The 22,606-nt window shown below is 42.9% G+C and overlaps 1 protein-coding gene across 4 annotated transcripts in view; it reads left to right on the forward strand.

The window, feature by feature from the left end:
* MYLK3 (myosin light chain kinase 3) overlaps window positions 1-22,606 on the forward strand; it is a 60,026-nt gene that overhangs the window by 15,177 nt on the left and 22,243 nt on the right. For 3 of the 4 annotated variants that reach the window (XM_055412854.2, XM_055412855.2, XM_055412852.2), the window contains exons 2-8: window positions 3,931-4,021; window positions 4,722-5,070; window positions 12,717-13,162; window positions 14,584-14,689; window positions 15,264-15,357; window positions 15,780-15,889; window positions 16,837-16,978. In XM_055412854.2, the coding sequence (XP_055268829.2) occupies window positions 3,931-4,021; window positions 4,722-5,070; window positions 12,717-13,162; window positions 14,584-14,689; window positions 15,264-15,357; window positions 15,780-15,889; window positions 16,837-16,978 (1,338 nt within the window). The remainder of the gene's footprint in view (window positions 1-3,930; window positions 4,022-4,721; window positions 5,071-12,716; window positions 13,163-14,583; window positions 14,690-15,263; window positions 15,358-15,779; window positions 15,890-16,836; window positions 16,979-22,606) is intronic. The other variant, XM_088830538.1, reaches the window with a different exon arrangement.

The raw sequence follows: 22,606 nt of genomic DNA on the forward strand, positions 1-22,606 counted from the left end.
ATTACCAACCAGTGTTCAAATGTCCCTGATCAGCTAATGTTTTATTTGTTTACTTTTAAAATTTGTTTATTTGAGTTAAAATCCAAATAAGGCAATTGGTTATATCTTCTTAAGGCAAACTCTTTTTTTTTTTTAATTCATAAATTTTCCCTCTTTTCCATTTCTTTTTTTGCCTTTTTCTTGATTTTTAAGAATTCTTCATATATAAGTGAAGTTAGCTGTCACACGTGTTGCAGATATTTAGGCATTTCTGGATAAGGCAAAGTCACGGAACTTTCTATTTTCTTGCCTGCGATTGATCTGGAACATGATTGATCTCTATTCTGGTCTTTGTATTTAATATACATGTCAGTAGCTATCTACAGAGCTAGATCTAGTCTCCCAGTTAGGCTGTCAGTTCCTTACCTTACCCCCGTGAGAGACCTCTGCTTCCTTCCATGTGCTGGCAGGGCTTTCTCACAGAGGGTGTCAGAAAATGGGCCATTAAATAGCTGAGACTGAGCCCCAGCTTTTAAACACACTGTGGATGCTGAAAACAGTGCATTGTGGAGACTCTCTGGAGATCTCTGTATTTCCTAGGAGAGTATGGGCACTGCAGTTTGTGGAATTGAATTCAGTCCTAGCGCTGGCTGCCAGGACTTCATGAAGCTTCTCCTCAGGCCTGGATTGCCCAGTGACACTTCATTTGGTTGTAGCAATGGGTCAGATTATTACTGGAAGCCACATGCTTTTTCATGGATGGACTCAGGCTCAGCCAGGGTGCACAGAATCACAGTCAAACTGCTTAGAATGCATCAGTCCTCAAGGTGCCTAGGTGTTTGGGGTTTATCCTCCTTCTTCTGAATATATCAAAACAAGGCCGGGACCAAAAGATTGAGCCTTGAAGTCAAAATTCAGCTCTGCCTGTGTGTTTGTATGTGTGTGTGTTTGTGCATTCACCTCCCTCTACCAAACACAGGGGGAGGGAGAGGATAGTCTGAACCCCACAAGGTCTGCCAAAGGACAATCTGTTTGAATCAGTCTGTTTGAATCTTTCTCCACTGGTAGGTGAAGCAGGAGGCAGCTGTGATAATGCTTCCAGTTCCCCAACTACGGGGGTGGCAGGACAGAGTCCGTAGAAAGAGACCCAGGGAGAGATCTCCGTAGAGCAGGGGATCCAGGTCACGATGATGCTGGTGATAATCATGATGACAGCGGCCAACCTTGTTAAGTGTTCCCATGTGTTATGTTGTTACCATTAAGAGGGCAAAACTTGCTGTCCTGGAATCACAAAGACATAAACAGGAAACAACACTGAAAGAAGTGGTCACAGGGTAGGAGAATCAGTGGAACCAACCTGGAAGCAAGCAGAACCCTGTGTACTGCCCTCCACTCCCACCCCAAGGACAAAGGCCCCTCCACACCCCCTACCTTTTGTTTGTAAAAAAGCTGAAGTCTCCCAGGCCTCGCTGAGTCACAAAAGAGCAGGCTCAAGCAGCTCATGATTAGGACACTAGAGTCACAGACCCAGTGTCTGATGCACGTTCCTGAGTTGTTTCACAGATACTATAACTGCCACCCGAGGGAAAAAGCCAGCTGCATATTGACCAGACTGCAGCCATGCCATAAACTGCTCCATCTTGAGCAGTACTGAATTTATGGCTAGGGTGATTTCAAGAACTGGCCTCAAGAGAATGGGATTAACACTGTTGCTCATAATAATCCATAACTTTGTGGGTATTAGAATAACTGTAGCTTGCTCTGCCCATATATGTAAGCAGGCAACTAAAACTGTCAGCAAAGAGATGGTACAGATCATGTCAACATCTTCACTCTGAAAATACGGTGTCCTATGTCAGCATGAAGAATTTACAGAAGTCAGACAGACCCCTAATCCCATAGGAATGGAATATGACACCCTGTGTCAGCATCAAAGAGTTACAGAAGATGGATTTTTCCCCATAATTCCATAGAAATGGAATGATGTTTTGACAAGTGGGGATTTGTAAGCAACATTTGGCGAGAAAGAGCTCTCTGTAGGAGCGCCCTTTTATCTTGTCACCAAACTTAAACCAGGCACCTCCATGCTCTACTCATTGCTGGCCCAAGCACTCCTTTCAAATCTTTTAATCACATAATCCCTTGCCTAACATGTTGGTTCTTTCTGTAGATCAAAGGACTAGAAATGAAGAATAAGTAATTAACAGGTGCCCAGATCTCTTCCCTAGTTTTTTGTTTAGTAATCTCACAATGTAACTAACAGTGTGAACAAACTGTGAACAAGATAGCTTCCACGAGCCTACCCAACAAGCCTACATATAGTGGGGGATAAGGATGACTCTGACTCCTTATCTCAATGATTAACTGAGGTTACCTTCTTCTTCCCTTTTAAAAACTTCCATAGCTGAGCAGATTCTTTGGAGGTGGTTTTTGGAGGAACAGAGTCTACCATCTCCCCAGATTGCTGGCATTCTGATTAAAAGCAACTTTCTACCAACACCTGGCTCTCTCAAGCACTGATTTTTGAGCAACAAGTAGCTGAACCTGATTCAGTAACAAACCTAACCTTCATCCTTAGTGTCAGGGAGACATGCAAGAGAGGCGAGGATTGTGGTGCCCCAGTTAGAGGGAATTGCTCCAGCTGATTTTTGCCATTTGGGCTTGGAGTTGACAGGTCATCAGATTTTTTTTCAAGAGAAGCTGGAAACCTAGAATTTTTTCTAATCAGTTTTATTAAGGTATAATTTCCATACAATAAACTGTATATATACAACTAAATATGTACATCTTAAGTATAGAGTTTAACAAATGTATTTACACTAATAAGCACCACCACAATCAAAATGTAGAACAATTCCCTAAGCCCAAAAGGGAGCTTAGAATTTTGATGTAAAATGCTGTGCAAGCCAAATAAAACTCTAGCTCTTTTTGGACTCTGGGCTCCCAGTTGAGGCCTCTCTGGCCAAGGTAGGAGAAAGGGCCTTCAGCCTCTGGGCTTAGACCAGACCTGGGTCTGTAACAAGTGCCAGGAGGAATCTTAGGGGCTGTACTCTAGATGGGGTTTAAACCTAACCAGTCTGGCTCAAGCATCCTGTTCTATAAAGTTGAAGACTCAGAAGCACCAGGGGGACCTAACAAGGGTCAGGGCACCTAGAAATATTTGCACTCATAAATACTGAGTGCTCTGGATGATTTCAGGAGCACAGCTTATGCACTGGTCTGGTGTGGACCATTCAGTTAAGGAAGAACTGCTGAGAGCCTCGTGGGTGGACTTTGAGCATCCTACACGATCCACTGTGTCTCAGACAGGATAAAATCACCAGAGCTAATCACCTTGTGTTGGGAGAACTCCTCAAGAAATTCTACAAATGAACTCCCTGAGTCCTCCCACTGCTCTGTGATTAGATATTATTCTCCCCATTTCACAGATGAGAAAAGTGAGAGGCAGAGAAGTTAAGGACCTTAACTTCTCTGTCAAATGGTTAAACTGGATTTAAATCCATCAAGTTTAGCTCAAGGGTCAAGAGAACCATGGGATCCACCTACCTAGCTCCCAGGCAGATATTCATTGACAGTGATACTCCCCCTACAAGCGTGGATTCAGTATCCAACCCAAGCCAACACTGGAATAGTCATAACCGACTAATCTAAATTGACTCAAATTTGTTTTCCAAGCCTGATCTAGTATTTTGAGGTCTGGTCTATTTAGATCGGGGACTAGGTCTGCCCCTTACCTGCAATACTGTAACCCATTTGAAAGGACTTAGTGACCTTGGGAAAACCTCAGTGTCCTTATCTCTAAAATAACAATAGTAATTTGTACCCTCTAGTATTACTTTGAGACTACATGAAATAACCTAAGTGTTTCTATTTCAAGCCCAAGGTAGGTACTCAACAAAATGTTTGTGGCCTCAATGATGACAGTGATAGTTTTTATGGTCATTCTTTTAGAACAAAGAGCGAGTGGAAGAGAAAGAAGCAAAACCAAAGCACACGCTGAGCACCAGAGGTGTGCAAGCTGAGCTCAGGGGCCCTTGGGAAGGTGAGTAGGGCCCCATTTGCTTTATCCCACAGGCACCCCCAACAGTTTCAAACACCGCCACCATAGCAAATGTGACTACCAAAACACTGCTGAAATGTCTTCTTCCTCTTGAATTTTTTTTCTTTTCATGTTTATCCCACTCTATATTGCTATGTTTATTTTCCTTTGCTTCAAGTTTTTATGGATTTTTAAAAGTTCAATTTTCTTTTATACTTTTTGCATATTATTTACATGCTTCCAAAGCTGAATTGATAAAACAAGCTATACTAAGTCTAGCTTCTATGCATGTTCCTGCATCTCATTTTCTCCCCCATATTTGTAACCATTAAAAACATTTTCTGTCTTATCTTTCCTTTGAGGTCAAGTCTCTTCAAACCACATTATAAGTGGTTATACACATGCATGTGTGTGCTCACACACACAGCCTCCCTTCAGACAAACAGAAACACATCACACACTTCTCCACCTTGTTTTCTCCATCTGTATATCCTAAGATCACTCCATAGCCGCATACGGAGATAGTCATTTCTCCTTTCTTATGCCTGAGTGGCCCTGGTTCAGTCAAACAGCTCCATCCTGATGGTCACTCGGGTTATTTCCAGTCAGCCTAGAGTTATAACCATGGTACACTGAATGGCCTGCTCCATATTCTTTGGAAAGTTTCCTCCAAATGAGAGTTATCCTGCTTGTTTTCCTACAGAGAGCCAGAAGGCAGACCTGCCAGAGGGGACAGGATCTGACCTCCTTACCCAGGTAGAGGCCTTACCAGAGCAGAGAGACGGAATTTCTGGCCCAACTCAGGTGCACCCAGAGGTAGAAGTCCAAACTCCTAGAGCATCCAGCGAGAACCCCGGGATTGGCCTGGAACTGTCTGTGGTGTCTGAAAGGGTCAGTGAGGCTCCCGCTGGGCAGGAGGCTGCATCGAGTACAGGACGAGGAACATCACCCAGTAGGCCTGACCCTCGGCCCTCGGTGGAGGGCATGAGGCTGACTCCAGCACCGCCAGCTCAGGCCAAGGCAGCTCACAGTGGTGGAGAAACACCTCCAAGGTAAGGCGTGTGCCTCCAAGTTGGGAAAGGACGGGGGAATTAACTGCAGCCCCTAGGCTACAGCGTGGCCAAGGGGACAGCTGCTCCTGCAGAATATCCACTGTGCGCAGTGCTGGCTAGGCTCATAAGGGAAGATAAGAGAAGGCCAAGGCCCTGCTTTCAGGAGCTTGGAGCACTGGTTCTTACCTGGCACGCATAAGAGTTACCGGAAGGAATTTTTAAGATACAAATGAACAAAGATTCTGATTTATTCAGTCTGCAGCGAGGTTCAAACATTGTTTGTTTGTTTGTTTTTAAAGCTCCCCAGGTGAGTCCCACATGGAACAAGACTGAGAATCACCAGTTCTGACAGCAACAGCAATAGCTATAATGGCACCTAAAAGATGGGGTTCTCAGAACACATCCCAAGTGACAGTCATTGGCTGAGCATTTCACAGATATCCTCTCATTTTATCCTCAAAACATCCCCAGGAGGTGTCCTCAATTTATTGATGAGGAATCAGGGTCAGGTTGCCCAGGGTCTCACAGCTAGGGGTTCAGAGCTGGAATCTGAAACCAGGTGTTTGTTTACTATTGAAGTATAGGTGATTTACTGCACTATATTAGTTTCAGGTAAACAGCATGTGGGGCTTCCCCAGTGGCTCAGCAGTAAAGAACCCTCCTGCAATGCAGGAGCCACAGGAGATGCGGATTTGATCCCTGTGTCAGGAAGATTCCCTAGAAGAGGGCATGGCAACTTACTCCATTAATCTTACCTGGAGAATCCCATGGACAGAGGAGCCTGGGGGGCTATAGTTCATTGGGTTGCGAAGAGTCAGACACGACTGAGCAACTGAGCATACACTCACACGTACAGCATAGTGATCAGAATTGTTATAGCTTACACCCCATTAAAAGTTACTGTAAGATAATGGCTATAATTCCCTGTGTTATACAATATATCCTTGTTGTTTTTCTAGTTTATACATAGTTTGTACCCCTTAATCCCCTGCTACTAATGAGCACCTCCCCCTTTACCCTCCTCACTGGTAACCAACCAGTAGTTTGTTCTCTGAGTCTGTTTCTGTTTTGCTATATATCTTAATTTGCATTTTTTTTAGATTCCACATATAAGTTACATCATAGAGTAATTCTTTCTCTGTCTGATTTACTTTATTAAGCATAATATTCTCTAGTTGATATACATTGCCACAAAAGGCAGAATTTCGTTCTTTTGTATGGCAGAGTAGCATTCCATGGTACGTATCTACCACATCTTTATCCATTCATCTGTTGATGGATACTTGGGTGCTTCCATATCTTGGTTATTGTAAATAGTGCTGCTGTGAACATTGGGGACATATGTTTTCAAACTGATAGTTTTGTTTTTTTCTGGATGTATATCCAAGATTGGAACTGCTGTGTTATGTGGTAGTTCTATTTTTAGTTTTTTGAAGAACCTCAATACTGTTTTTCATAATCACCGTCCTAATTTACATTCTCACTAACAGTGTATAAGTGTTCCTTTTCCTCCACATCCTTGCCAACATCTGTTATTTGTAGTTTTTTTGATGATAGGTGATCTGTGTGATGTGATATCTTGTTTTGATTTGTATTTCTCTAATAATTAGCACTGTTAAACATCTTTTCATGTACTTTTTGGTAATCTGTGTGTCTCGTTTGGAGAATTGTCTATTGAGGCCCTCTGCCCATTTTTTTCATTGGGTGTTTGTTTTTTTATATTGAATCTATATAAACAAATAGGCTGTTTGTGTATTTTGGATATTAACCCCTGTTGGTCATATCATCTGCAAATATTTTCTCCCATTTGGTAAGTTGTCTTCATTTTTTCAGTGGTTTCCTTTGCTGTACAAAAGCTTTTAATTAGGCCCCATTTGTTTATTTGTTTTGCTTTTATTTCTTTTGACTTAAGATACAGATTTTTTAAAAGTTACTATAATTTACAGCAGACTATTCTGACTAACCATTCTTTTCCAGGAGTTTTATGTGTGGGGTCTTATATTTAGATCTTTAATACACTTTTAATTCATTTTTGTATACAATGTGAAAAAGTAGTACAGTTTGATTCTTTTGTATGTAGCAGTCCAGTTTTCCCAACAGTGTTTATTCAAGAGGCTATCTTTTCCCCATTGTATATTCTTCCCTCCTTTATCATAGATTAATTGACCATGGGTGCATGGGTTTATTTCTGGACTCTATTCTGTGCCATTGATCTATGGTTCTGTTTTTGTGCCAGTACTATGCTGTTTTGATTATTGTAGCTTTGCAATAGAGCCTGAAGACTGGGAGGGTTATTCCTCCAGCTTTGTTCTTTTTAATCAAGATTGCATTGATAACTTAAGGTCTTCTGTGGCTCCATATGAATTTTAGGCTTATTTGTTCTCATTCTGTAAAAAATGTCATGGGTATTTTGATAGAGACTGCATTAATTCTGTAGATTGCTTTGGGTGGTATGCCTATTTTAACAATATTAATTCTTCCAATCCAAAATGGGATATCCTTCCATTCCTTTGTATCATCTTCAATTTCTTTCATCAATGTTTTATAGTTTTCAGAATAAATGTCTTTTATCTCCTTGGTTAAGTTTCTTCCTAGGTATTTTTAAAATGTGATTTTAAAAGGGATTGAATTTTTACTTTCTCTTTCTGATAGTTCACTATTAGCATATAGAAAATCAACAGATTTCTGTATACTAATCTTGTATCTTGCAACTGTATTGAATTCATTTATTGATTTTTATAGGTTTTGGGTGGAAACTTTAGAGTTTTGTATTTAAAGTATCATGTCATTTGCAAACAGTGACAGTTTTCTTGTTGAATAGTGACATTCTTTTCTTCCATTTTGGATGCCTTCTATTTCCTTTTCCTGTCTGATAGCTGTGTTTAGGAGTTCCAATACTATGTTAAATACAAGTGGAAAGAGTGAGATCCTTGTCTTGTTCCTGAATTTAGAGGAAAGGCTTTTAGCTTTTCATCATTGAGTGTGATATTAGCTATGAGACTGTCATAGTGCCCTTTATTATGTTGAGATGTGTTCTCTCTATACCCACTCTGATGATAGTTTTTATCATGATTATATGAATGGATGTTGAATTTTGTCAAATGCTTTTTAGGCATCTATGGAAATGATCATGTGATTTTTATCCTTCCCTTTGTCATAATGACGTATCACATTGATTGATTTGCAAATATTGAACCATCCTTGGGTCCTTTGAATATATCCACTTGATCATGGTGTATGATCCTTTTTACATATTATTGAATTTAGCTTGCTAGTATTTTGTTGAGGATGTTTACATCTATATTCATCAAAGATACTACCCTATAACTTGCTTTTATGGAGTATCTTTTTCTAGTTTTGATGTCATTGTAATGGTGACCTCATAGAATACATTTGGGAGTGTTCCATTCCCTTTAAGTTACTGGACTAGTTTGAGAAAGATAAGCCCTAGCTCTTTTTTATAGAATACAAAAGAGAATTACCCTGTGAAGCTGTCCAACCCTGGACTTTTGTTTGCTGGGTTTTAAAAAATTATGAATTTAATTTCACTGCTAGGGATCAGTTTGTTCAGATTGGCTGTCTGCTCTTGATTCAGTCTTATTAGACTGTATGTTTCTAGAAATTTGTTGATTTGTTCTGAGTTATCAAATTTGTTCATATATTCTCTTCTGATTTTTTGTAGTTCTATGCTATCTGTTATTTCTCCTCTTTCATTTCTTTTATTTGTTTTTAATTAAAGTATAGTTGATTTACAATGTGTTATTTTCTGCTCTACAGCAAAATGATTCAAGTATATATATGTATATATGTATTCTTTTTTAAAATGTTCTTTTCCATTGTAGTTTATCATAGGATAGAATATAGTAGAAACTTGTCCTCTTTCATTTCTTATTTTATTTGGGTCTCCTTTCTTCTTGATGAGAGTGGTTAAAGGTTTATCAATTTTGTTTGTCTTTTCAAAAAACCAGGTCTTTGTTTCATTGATCTTTTCTATTGTGTTTTGATCTCTATTTTATTTATTTCCTCTCTAATTTTTATTTTGTGTTTACTACTGCTGACTTTGGGCTTTATTTATTCTTCTTTTCTAATTCCTTTAGGTGGTAGATTAGGTTGCTTGAGATTTTTCTTCATGTTTCTTCTTAGAACTGCTTTGACTGAACTCCATCAGAGAAGGCAATGGCAAGCCACTCCAGTACTCTTGCCTAGAAAATCCCATGGATGGAGGAGCCTGGTAGGCTGCAGTCGTGGGGTCGCTAAGGGTCGGACACGACTGAGCGACTTCACTTTCACTTTTCGCTTTCACACATTGGAGAAGGAAATGGCAACCCACTCCAGTGTTCTTGCCAGGAGAATCCCAGGGACGGGGGAGCCTGGTGGGCTTCCGTCTATGGGGTCACACAGAGTCAGACACGACTGAAGTGACTCAGCAGCAGCAGCAGGTGGTGCTAGTGGTAAAGAACTTGCTTGCCAATGCAGAAGATGTAAGAGACACAGTTCGAACCCTGGGTCAGGAAGATCCCCTAGAGGAGGGCATGTCAACCCACTCCAGTATTCTTGCCTGGAGAATCCCATGGATAGAGGAGTCTGGCGGACTACAGTCCATAGGGTCGCACAGAGTCAGACATGACTATAGCAACGTAGTATGCATGCATGCATAGGTTTTGGAGCATTGTGTTTCCATTTACATTGTCTCAAGGTATTTTCTGATTTCCTCTTTGATTTCATCATTGACCCATTGGTCTTCTAGTAACATGCTGTTTAGTCTCCACTTGTTTTTTCTATTCCCATTTTTCCTTCTGCAATTGGTTTCCAATTTCATACCACTGTGGCTGGAAGAGATGCCTAACATAAGAATACACATTCTTTTCAAGTGCACATGGAATGTTCTCCAGGCTAGTTCACATGCTAGGCCATAACACGAGTCTCAAAAAATTTAACAGGATGAATATAGGTTTCTGGACTCCAATATCTATGCCCCTAATCATGGCACCATCCTGTTTCTTGTCAGCATTTGTTAAGTCCTAAACACTATGGTAGGGAAAGAATAATGGGTCTTCAGAGGTGGGAGGTTGGTATAGGCTGAATCAAGCCAAGGGAGTTTCAGGAGGATTATGCTTGGAGTCCTGGAGATGGGGTTGTATCCTAACCCTCAGGACTCAGCCTCAGGACCTGCCATCAGCCAACATGGTGCAGGAGAATAATGAGTTAGAACCTGATGATTGTCAGATCTCTGTGTTATCCAGCAGTGTTCCCCAAAGGCAGTGCACTAAAGGGCACTCTGCTTCCTGGGCTTCTGTCTAAACGGCCTGGTACCCTTCTACACCTGTCCTCAGTTGTCCTGACCTGTAACCAAGCCCCTCGAGGCCTGCTGGAGGGAGGGGAGCTGGTGTCTGTGCATGCTGTGGTGACTGGCAGGGAAGCCCAGATACTTTGTCTGCCTTTGTTCTGCAGGGAAATGTGAGTCCCCAGGAGACCTAACCATCTGGAGGGAGTGCTTCCTGGCAGGCATCCCTGGATCCTTGCCAGGGCTCTAAATGTAGAATCTAGGGTGGGGATGAACTTTCCATGAACTTGTTAGGGGCCCTAAAAAGATTCTGGGTGAGAGAGAAAGGTCTCTATGTAAGCTTCAACCTTGAGCTGAATTTCAGACACACCAAACTGGGCTTAGGAACTGGAGATCACTACCTTCCCTCCCTCATCTAGCACATGGGTATATCTTGAGGAAAATGTTGGCTCTAATAGGCAGCAGCCACCTGACTACCTGTATATTCTTCCAGACACTGGCTTCCTGCTGTTTCCCATGTTCCTTGATCAAGGCAATGCCTGAGCTGGGCTTGGATGCCACCTTTCCCATCCTGCCCTGTCATCACCAACCTGTAATTGCTCCTGAGGGGTGTCAGGGGAATTTTGCTACATCCTATCCAAGCTTTAGCTGTGAACAGTCTGCAGAACCAGGTGCACTCAAGAGCAGGCAAAGGAGGGACCCAGGCCTCCAGATGCTGGGGGAAGCCCTAATTTAAAAAAATTTTTTGGTTATAAAACATGTAACATAATGTTCATCATTGTAACCATTTTTAAGTGTGTAGTTCAGTGGTATTAAGTATATTCATATTGTTATGACACAGATCTCCAGAGCTTTTTCATTTTGTAAATCTGAAACTGTTACCATAACTACCATTCTGCTTTCTGTCTCTATGAATTTGACTACTCTAGGTCCTTCCTATGGGCTTCCTAGGTAGCTCAGTGGTATAGAATTTGCCTGCCAATGCAGGAGATGTGGGTTCGATCTCTGGGTTGGGAAGATACCCTGAAGAATGGGATTGCAACCCACTCCAGTATTCTTGCCTGGAAAATTCCATGGACAGAGAAGCCTGGCAGGCTACTCCCAGTCCATGGGATCGCAGAGTCAGACACGACTAAGTGACAGCACAGCAGCACAGGTCCTTCATGTAACTCATTCATTCAAATATATAGAGTCAGCCTTTCTGTCACTGGCTTATTTCACTCATCATAAGGATGAATACCATTCCATTATGTGTATATGCACCATTTTATTTATTCTTTCATCTGTCAATGGACACTTCAGTTGCTTCCACATTTGACTATTGAGAATAATACTGCCATGAACAAGGCTATACAAACATCTCTTTGAGGTTCTGCTTTTAATTATTTTGGGTTTATTTCCAGAAGTGGGATTGCTGGATCATATGGTAATATATTTTCACATTTCTGAGGAACTGCCATATTGATTTCCACAGTGGCTGCACCATTTTAGCCTTCACTATTAGAACCTCTGTGTTTTCTTTTCTTAGTTGACTCTCAGCACATCCGTGAGGTGTTATCATCATTGTTTGACAGAAGCGGTTGCTGAGGCTAGACTTGCCCAAACCCAGCCCTGTCTAGTAACCTGGTGGCAGAGCAGTAGGGTCTGAAGCTCCCAGGGTCAGGGTCCTTTCCTCTGAATGCTGGGGCTTAGAGGACTGTCCCGATCTCCAGCTGGGGTCCCAAACCACAATACTGCTTGGTCTCAGGAATAAGTATCAATGAGATGGGCCCAATGGCACTGAGGCAGAGTTTCCTCAGGTGTGTAAGCTTGCAGGCCCAGCACAGCCAGGACTGTTTCTTCAGGAGAAACAGAAAGTCCAGAGTCTTACGAACGATTCCCTGATTTTACTAAAATACGTCTAACCTGAGGCTTCTAGTGTGATGTTTGACTTGGTTCACCCTTCTCTTCACTTAAGAGAAGGGAAACTGAGGCCCCGAGAAGGGAAGGCCACAACACTTGTGAGGCAGAATCATGTTTTCAAGGGGCCACAGAGATGTCTGGTGCCCATCCTCCCACTCCTCTCACCACCACCCACCACAGGTTCTTCAAGTCTCCCCCAGAGGCTGACCCAGTGGAATCCTGGTGGCACTGCGTGTCACTGAAACCAGCCTCTCCCCAGTGTTGTGTCTGGGCAGAGAGAAGTAGGGGTTGGTTGCTGGTTTAAACCAAAAGCTAACTCTTACTATTATAACAACCCAAAGGACACTTTTAACAGATGGGAAAACTGAGGCAAAGAGACCACGGTTAGTGAATGGCAGAAGCAGGCAGTTGAACCCAGGTATGCTCTGATTTGAGTTCTTGCCACATTTCTCTGTCCCAGGATCTCCATCCATGTGCAGGAGACAGATACCCCTGGGGAGCTGCTTGTGACACGAGGGGGCAGCCTCAGAACCTCACCCCCTGCAGAGACTCCAGCAGCTGTGCCTCCAAGTGAGCAGGACCCACCTGGGCCCAGGTGCTGCCCCCAGGCCCCAGGGACTGAGCCAGGAAAACCTATCCCCAGAGGAGCCAGTGTGCGGAAGCGGAGCTGCGACGGGGGAGCAAAGGCCAAAGAGAAGCAAGGACCTGGGTCCGAGCTGACCATGGCACCAAGCAGGGCCAGGAGGGACAAGGGAGCTGATTCCAGGGCCCCAGGCCCACAGCAGGACACGAACCCAGGAGCAGGGAACCCTGACCCTGGGAAGGACTGCACAGCTGGGGGTGCGGGCAGTGCCGAAGCAGGAAGCAGGACACCCCCAGGAGCTGAGGCGGGCAGCCTGGTTCTAGGTAAGTGAGGCCGTTGCTGTGTGCCCCGAGGTGAGTGAGTCTGAAAGGCCCACTCTGGGGGGGCCTCCCTGAAGCTTCCAGGTAGAGGTAATGTGGAGATAACGTCTGGAAGACCAGGACTCAGAACAGCCTGCCAGCACATCCCAGAGCTGGAGACCAAGGTATAGAGATGCAATAGGCTGAGCTCAGGTTGGCTATGGCCATGGGAGAGGAGGGAACATAGGGGACTCAACTGGGTGGATTTCTCAAAGCCACCTGCCTGCCCAGTAGAACTGGCATCATTCTGGATCGAGACAGGGAAGGCTCCTTCCTCCATTACCCGATGTATATGACCTACTATTAGCCATTTGCACGCAGTGGGCTGACTCTCATCCAGGATCAGGAAGGGGCTGCTGATCCGCTTTCTGTCCCAGCGGTGGCGGTAGGTGTCCTTGTGATCCTGTGACCCAAAGGGCCTGGAGTCTTTCAGCCCTCCGGGCCACACCCTCATGGGAGCCCTCATCCCATGCGACTGCAGGAAGGCCACCCTTTGCCAACTCCCTGCCCCAGGATTTCTCGGGGCCCTGAGGAAGGGCTGAGTGTTGTGCAGGTCATCCTGGTGCCCCTTGGCTCTTCCAGGCTCTGAAGTTGCTCTGATGTCTCTGGTTGCTTCCTTTCCGCTTGTATGACCTGGTCCAGATGTGGACACGGCCTCCCTTAATTCCTGAAACACAGCTGAGCGCACCCTGTGACTTTAGCCTTTTCTGAGACTTGAGATGGTGATCAAGCCAATGTTAGGTGAGGACTGTCTGTGAGCTGAGTCTCAAGCGTTTGTGGCGGTGTTCACCCTCACAGGTCTGTGGAGTGAGGACCCGTGAGACACAGAGAGGCTGAGAAACACTTGTAAGGCCACAGGGTCTGTGCTGACAGAGCCAGGATCTGACCACTGGGCTCTCGAACCTTGTGTGTAAACCTTGAGAACAGAAGGCAGTTAATTTGCAGTGAAGGAGACATCAGACTGGAATTCTAGAAGTGGAATCTTTGCCACACAGCCAGGCTTTCCAGGGGCCCAGAAAACAACAAAACCCTACAAAAGTTACCCCCTTGTAGTCTAGGGCTCAGGCTCACTTTGGCAGGCACACAAAAAAAATGCTCTCAAAGCACATTCAACCTTCTACTTTGGGGAGCAGAAAGTTGCTTGAGAGACAAACTAAGAGAAAATAGTAGTATTTTCCCCTGCTCTGGGTCCAGGGTTGCAGAAATCATGGAGCTGTCCTGGGAACACTCTGAATGCTCCCTTGATAAACCCCCAACAAACCTGCAGAAGCCTTTTTGAACCAAGAGGGTCTAGGTCTGGGGGTCGGGGTGGCGGTGGGGGGTGGGGGGAGCTGAGAGGTAGGGGCTGCATGAAGAAGACTCACGGGCTGCTGTCTCCTGAACAGACGACAGTCCGGCCCCGCCAGCCCCTTTCGAGCACCGGGTGGTGAGTGTCAGGGAGACCTCGACCTCAGCGGGCTACACAGTGTGCCAGCATGAAGTCCTGGGAGGGTAAGCGGGCCTCTGCCTTGATGGGGGTGGGGAGGGCAACTGGACAACCGGGCGCTGCTGCTGGTTCTCAGGAACTGACTGATGGAGCCTCAGCCAGGAACGGGATGTCCCGGAAGGCGAGAGCGGGAGCCCAGAGCTCACAGAGAGGGGCTGAGGCAGCCGCAGAGAGCGGAGGGCCCACGTGGCCTGAGTGAGACCAAGCGGAGGGTACAGGGGGGCCCACAGCGTGGGCCTGGGGCCCATGTACTGCAGGTGAAGTGAGAGCCGACATCGGGGGGGTTACAAGGAATGACCTCTAGGGTGCAGGACGGCCTGGGGGGTGTGGCTGTGGGGGACTCCCCCGGGGTGCAGGGTGGCCCATACCTGTGGGGTGAAGAAGCTCTTCTCCAGGGGCAGGTAGCAGTGTGGGGCAGTGACTATGATACCTCTGGTGGGCAGGGTAATCCCTGTAGCGGATGTGGAGTTGAGATAGGACCAGAAAGTCCAGGGTCCCAGATCGGGCTGGCCCCCACTCCCATGCAGGGTATGCCTCTGGGGCTCTGAGCCCGCTGTGTCATCGTGTCTCTCTCTGCAGGGGCCGGTTTGGCCAGGTTCACAGATGCACGGAGAAGGCCACAGGCCTCTCGCTGGCGGCCAAGATCATCAAAGTGAAGAGCGCCAAGGACCGGGTGAGGTGTCTGCCCCGGGTGAGGTGTCTGCCAGCGGGTGCCCTGGGCCAAGCTCAGGACTCCTTCACTTCTAGGCCCCTCTGGGTCCTGCACTGCCTCAGGCCCCTCCACGCTGAGCAGGAAACCTGGCCACCTTTCCTGCCTTTTTTCCTTGGCTCCCACAGACTAGTCAGCAGTCACCTTGCACCCTGGGGAACAGGGTCTTCCCAGATCTCCAGGGTTCTTTATGGGGTCTCAGCGTTCTATCTGGGAAATGGGTGGGTCCCTTCTGTTGTAAGAAGCTGGTGTGGGTGGTGAGTTGAGGAAACCTGGTGATGCTGCAGGAAATGAGGATGCAGGGTGTGTGTGTGTGTTGGGAGATGCAACTGACTACTCTTCCTAACCCATTTCTTGGAAACTCCTCTCCCTATTGTCTTCACAAGGAGGATGTTAAGAATGAGATTAACATCATGAACCAGCTCAGCCATGTGAACCTGATCCAGCTCTACGATGCCTTTGAGAGCAAGAACAGCTTTACCCTCGTCATGGAGTAGTGAGTGGGAGGAAGGGCCATGGCTCAGGGTGGGGCTAGGAGCCAAGGTTGCAGCAAAACTCTCCCTTTGCCCTCTCTGTGACACTCAGGGAATGTCATCACTTCCTCTACCTGACCTCCAACATAAAACACAGAGGACGAGGCCATTTGTCAGAAACCAGTGACCCAGTGAGCCTGGTTTGACCTGCAGATATTATTTTGGCCTACACAATTTTTAGTAATTTTGATTTAGTGCTAACAGTTGGAAATTGGGAAATTTCACATTAAAACCTAGATGCCTGATTTTTCTTGCAAATATAAAAGATCTGGTAATGCTGGATCTGCATTCTCAGTTGGAAATGGTATGATGGAGCTTATAGTAACTGATCTTTGTAGACAGGGCAACCAATTCAACTTTCAACCCACCCAATTCAACCCACCACTTTCAGCTACCCATAGTGCTGAGGCCAAGGGCTCAGGGGACATTTATTAGTGTGCTTGTGTTGCTGTTTTCCTTCTGGGGCAACTGAAGAGAGTGAAACATTTGTCATGTCATGTCTCTATAAAAAAATGGAAAAACAAAAGTTAGACTAAAGGCTGTGTATTCCAAGAAAACTTTTGTCTCACATCCGCTCTGATTTGTCCACTTAGATTCTTGCCATGTAGGTACTAATTGGCCCCTGTAGGCCAATGAGTTTATAACCTTGGTCTGGAGTATTGACAGTGAGTATCCAGAGTGAGCCTGGGTGATCAGTACTGCAGACAAGCCCCAGTTTCCCGTTTAGCCTATCACTTCCTTTTTATCACCCACACTCTGAGCTGGGAATAGACCAGAGCAAAGGTTCCCCTGCCTGCCCCCCTATAAAACCCCAGATGGAAGTGGTGCTCTCGTCTCACCTGGTGATGAGTAGACCGGTCCTCTGAGAGTCTTGCTCAGTCAGGGTCTGCCTCTCCTTTTGCCCTGGCAGTGTGGATGGGGGTGAGCTCTTTGACCGGATCACAGAAGAGAAGTACCACCTGACTGAACTGGATGTGGTCTTGTTCACCAAGCAGATCTGCGAGGGTGTCCATTACCTCCATCAGCATTACGTCCTGCACTTGGACCTCAAGGTCAGGCTCCGCCCTGGGCATGTGGCGGGTGGGTGCCCGTGTTCCTGAGCCTCTGCAGCGCTCTCATCTTTGAGAGTTCTGTCATCACACAGTCCTGGCTTCCTTTCCTGGCTCTGCCATGGCCTAGTTCTAGAATCTAGGGCAGACCAAGTTCACAGCCTCAGTTTCTCCATCTGTGAGATGTGGAAAATAGCTACCTCATGAAGTATTCTTTAAAGATCAAATGAAACAACTTTTTTTTTCCTATTAAAAAACTCAAAAATAAGTTTTTAAAAAATTAAAATAGAAACACATGCATGTAGTAACAAATATAGACAATATAGAAATATATAAAACGCACAGTGAAAGTTCTTCTCACCCAGCCTCTGTGCTGAGAGGTCTTCTGTATTAGTACATTGGCATGAAAAACACTCACAAAGGGGAGCTTACTGTACATTTCATTTTTAAACTTGCCTTTTTAAGTATAGTGTGGACATCTTGTCTGAGTCTTTTTAAGGGTCATCATGTAGTCCATTGAATGAATGCATTGCAACTTCTTTTGTCTACTTGATGAAAAGTAAGCATGTGGTGGCCATTCTTTCTTTTTGATACATAGTTTATTTCTCAGTTGTCTGTTCTGTTCCATTGATCTCTTTGTTTTTATGCTGATATCACACTATTTTGATTAGTGTAGCTCTGCAACAGTTTGAAATCAGGAAGTGTGGTGCCTCCAGTTTTGTTTTTCTTCCCCAAGATTGCTTTGGCTATTTGGAGTCTTTTGTGTTTCCATACAGATTTTAGATTGTTCACTGTATTTTTGTGAAAATTGCCATTGGCATTTTGATAGGGATTGCCTTAAATTTGTAGATTGCTTTGGGTAGTAAGGACATTTAATAGTAAGGACATTTTAATATTAATCCTTCCAACCAAGAGCACAGGATATCTTTCCATTTATTTGTCTTCTTTAATTTCTTTCATCAATGTCTTACAGTTTTTAATATATAGATCTTTCACTAACTTGTTAAATTTATCCTTAAGTATTTTTTTGATCAACTGTAAGTAGGACTGTTTTCTTAATTTCTCTTTCCTAATAGTTTCTTTTTAGTGTATAGATATTCTTTTTAGTGTGTAGATTTTTTGTATATTGCTTTTGTATTCTGAAAATATACTGAATTTGTTTTTAAGTTCTAACAGTATTTTGGTGAAGACTTTAGCATTTTCTATATATAATATCGTGTCATCTGCAAATAGTGACAGTTTTACTTCTTTCTGAGTTGGATGCTTTTTATTTCTTTTTATCACCTAATTACTCTATGACTTCCAATACTGTGTTGAATAAAAGTAGAGAGTGCGCATCCTTGTGTTGTTCCTGATCTTAGAGGAAAAGCTTCCAGCTTTTTACCATTGAGAATATTATTTGTGGACTTGTCATATATGATCTTTATTATGTTAAGGTATATTCCCTCTATACCTAGTTTGTTGACAGTTTTTATCATGAAATGGATATTGAATTTTATTAAGTGTCTTTACTGTGTCTATTGAGATGATAATAAGATTTTTATTTTTCATTTTGTTAATGTGTTGTATCACACTGATTGGTTTGCATGCATTAAACCATCTTTGCATCCCTAGAATAAATATCATTTGATTGTGGTGTATAATCTTTTTATGTATTGTTGAACTTGATTTGCTAATATTTTGTTGAGGATTTATACATCTATTCTTATCAGGTATTCAGTTCAATTCAGTTCAGTTATATTGGCCTGTAATTTTCTTTTCTTGTAATATCCTTGTCTGGTTTTGGTATCAGGGTAACACTGGCCTTATAAAATGAGTTTGGAAGTATTCCCTCCTCTTCTATTTTTTGGTAGAGTTTGAGAAGGATTGATACCAATTTTTTTTTTTAATGATTGGTAAAATTCACCAGTGAAGCCATTTGGTTCTTGACTTTTGTTTTTTGGGATATTTTTGATTACTAGTAATTAGTCTGTTCAGATTTCCTATTTCTTCATGATTTGGTCTTATCTAGTTGTTACAATTCTAGGATTTAATTCATTTCTTCTATGTTGTCAGTTTGTTGGCAATAAATTCCTCTCTCTCTCTTTCTCTTTTGGTGAGTCTGTAAAGTGAAAAATGAAAGTGTTAGTTGCTCAGTCGTGTCTGACTCTTTGCGATCCCACGGACTATAGCCCACCTGGCTACTCTGTCCATGGACTTCTCCAGGCAAGACTACTGGAGTGGGTAGCCATTCCCTTCTCCAGGGCATCTCCCCAACCCAGGGATCAAACCCAGGTCTCCTGCATGGGGATTCTTTACCATCTGAGTCACCTTATCTGTAAAGTTTCTTTCCAGTTTTATCAAGATGTAATTGACAGGTAACATTGTTTTTTTTTAAAGTATAAACATAATTGTTGATGTATGTATACACTGCAAAATGATTCCACAGTAAGTTTAGTTAATTATATCACCTCACATAGTTACAATTTCTTTTCTTGTGATAAGAACTTTCAAGATCTCCTCACTTAACAACTTTCATATATATAATACTTCATTGTTAACTACAGTCAGCATGCTGTGCATTATATCCTCAGGACTTTTATTTTATAACTGGAAGTTTGTACCTTTTGACCACCTTCACCAGTTTCCCCAAACCCCGACCCCCACCCTACTCTGGCAACCACTAATTTGTTCCCTAAACAAACCACTCACTTGTTCGTATGAGTTCTGGGTGATTTTTTTTTTATAGATTCTACTTATAACTGAGATCATACAGTAAGTGTTTTTCTATGTCTGATTTATTTCACTCTGCATAATGTTGTCAAATTCCATGTTGTTGCAAATGGCAGAATTTCTTTCTTTTTTATGGCTGAATAGTATTCTGTTGTGTGTATATAACACATTAAAAATTATTCATCTGTTGATGGACATTTGACTATTGTAAATAATGCTGCAATGAATATGGGGGTGGGTGCAAATATCTCTTCAAGATAGTGATTTGGTTTCCTTTGGATATATACCCAGAAGTGGAATTGCAAGATGTGTGGGATTCCTATTTTTAATTTTTTGAGGAAACACCACACTGTTTTGCACAGTGGCTGCACCAATTTACATTCCCAGCAACAGTACACAAAGGTTGCCTTTTCTCTACATCCTCACTGACACTTGTTATCTCTTGTTTTTTGGATGACATTCATTTTAACAGGATATCTCATTGTGGTTTTGATTTGCATGGTAGACATTTCTGTGGTTTTTCACTCCACTGGGGCAACAGGAGAATTTTTCTCTACGACCTCTGTCAGGAATCTTAGTGGCTCTCTACAGAAGATGGGAAGTGGGTTGGTTGGACCTACATGTGTGCACACTGCTCCTTCTGACCATCTTTCTTGATTGACATCAGACTGTAACATTGTGGTACTATGAAAAATGGTAGATACGGTGAGGATATCAGCCTCAAACTTCCCTGCTCACTGGAGCTAATTCCAGAGTCTCTGAACCAGCTTTCTGTGGCATGAGCAGTTAAAAGAAGCTAGGATTCTGTTCTGTGATTCAGAATCAACGAACAGCCTTTGGGACAATACCTGTGACACTACAGCAGGAGACAATCATTGCCAAGGTCTGTTTCCCAGCCAGGAGCAGAGCTTGTGTTAGTTCAGCCTCTTCCTGACCAGGAGATCTTACATAAGTTCCTTGATCTTATTGATTGGCTTTGCATAGCTCATCAGTTGAAAAGTGGGGATTAATAATATCTACCTCCTAGGAATGTTGGTTGAATTAAAATATGAAATATTTTAATATTTCACTTGAAACATAACTAGTGTGACTGAGGAACTAAAGTTTAAATTTTATTAGTTTTTAATTAAATAAAAAACCTGACATGATTAAATTATTAAAAACCATAGCGTATATTTAGAACAACTTCAACATGTTAATTTGCTTTTCAAAAACTATCAATTTCATGCAATCTAAATACAAATAAAGGGTTTCCCAGGTGGCTCAGTGGTAAAGAATCCGCCAATTCATGAGCTCTAAATACATTTAAAGTACTTCTGATGAAACTTTGGTGTCTGAATTGAGATGTGCTATAAATGTAAGGCAATGGCAAGCCACTCCAGTACTCTTGCCTAGAAAATCCCATGGATGGAGGAGCCTGGTAGGCTGCAGTCCGTGGGGTCGCTAAGGGTCGGACACGACTGAGCGACTTCACTTTCACTTTTCACTTTCACACATTGGAGAAGGAAATGGCAACCCACTCCAGTGTTCTTGCCTGGAGAATCCCAGGGACTGGGGAGCCTGGTGGGCTTCCGTCTATGGGGTCACACAGAGTCGGACACGACTGAAGTGACTTAGCAGCAGCAGCATAAATGTAAAATACACACTGAACTTCAAAGGCAATATAATAAAAATAATTGAAAATATCTCATAAATATTTTTATTTTGGTAGCCTATTAAAATGATAATATTTTGATATATTTTGCTAAATAAAACTATTATTAAAATGAAATTTTAGAAAATACTTTGAGATGAATGAAAATGAGACACAACATGCTAAAACTTATTGGGTACATCTGAACTAGAAATGAAACTTGTAGCTGCAAACTCTTATATGTTAAAAAGATCTAATAATCTAATATTCCACCTTAAGAAACTAGAAAAAGAAAAGCAAGTTAAACTCAAAACAAGTATAAAGAGGGAAATAAGAAAGATTAGAGCAGAAGTAATTGAAACAGAAAACAGAAAAACAGTAATCAGTGAAAAGAAGTTGGTTCTTTGAAAAGATGAATAAGTTGACAAATCCTTAGCTATCTGGAACTCGAGAGAGAGAGAGAGAAGACTCAATTACTAAAATGAATGGAATGAAAGAGGGGCCATCACTACCAGTCTTACCAAAATTAAAAAAAGATTATAAGAGAATATGCCAGTAGATTAGATAATCTAGATAAAATGGAGATTCCCTAAAAGGCACAAGTATCTGAAAACTGGCTCAAAAAGGAACAGAAAATCTGAATAGACTTATAACAAGTAAAACAGTCAAACTAGTATAAAAACTACCTATAAAAAATCCTAGGCCCATATGGCTATCAAATGTCTAAAGAGTTAACACCGATCCTTCACAAAATGTTCTAAAATTAGAAGATAAAGAAACATTTTCTCACTCATTTTATAAGACCAAACTTATCCTCATCCGCAAACCAGGCAGACCTCACTTCCTGTGATGAAACTACAATACAATCTCCCTTATGAATATAGATGTAAATATTCTCAATAAAATATTACTAAACTGAGTATGCTGCTGCTAAGTCACTTCAGTCGTGTCTGACTCTGTGTGACCCCATAGACGGCAGCCCACCAGGCTTCCCCGTCCCTGGGATTCTCCAGGCAAGAACACTGGAGTGGGTTGCCATTTCCTTCTCCAAGGTATGAAAGTGAAAATTGAAAGTGAAGTCGCTCAGTCGCTCAGTCGCGTCCGACTCTTAGTGACCCCATGGACTGCAGCCTATCAGGCTCCTCCGTCCATGGGATTTTCTAGGAGAAGGCACTGGCAACCCACTCCAGTACTCTTGCCTAGAAAACTGAGTATAGCATCATATAAAAAGGATTATACACATCACAAACTGGGGTTTGTTCCAAGAAAGCAAAGTTGGTTTGACA

The sequence above is a fragment of the Moschus berezovskii genome, chromosome 22 (genome assembly GCF_049115385.1).
Source record: "Moschus berezovskii isolate FMDL1 chromosome 22, NW_MosBer_1.0, whole genome shotgun sequence".
In the NCBI taxonomy this organism is placed as follows: domain Eukaryota; kingdom Metazoa; phylum Chordata; class Mammalia; order Artiodactyla; family Moschidae; genus Moschus; species Moschus berezovskii.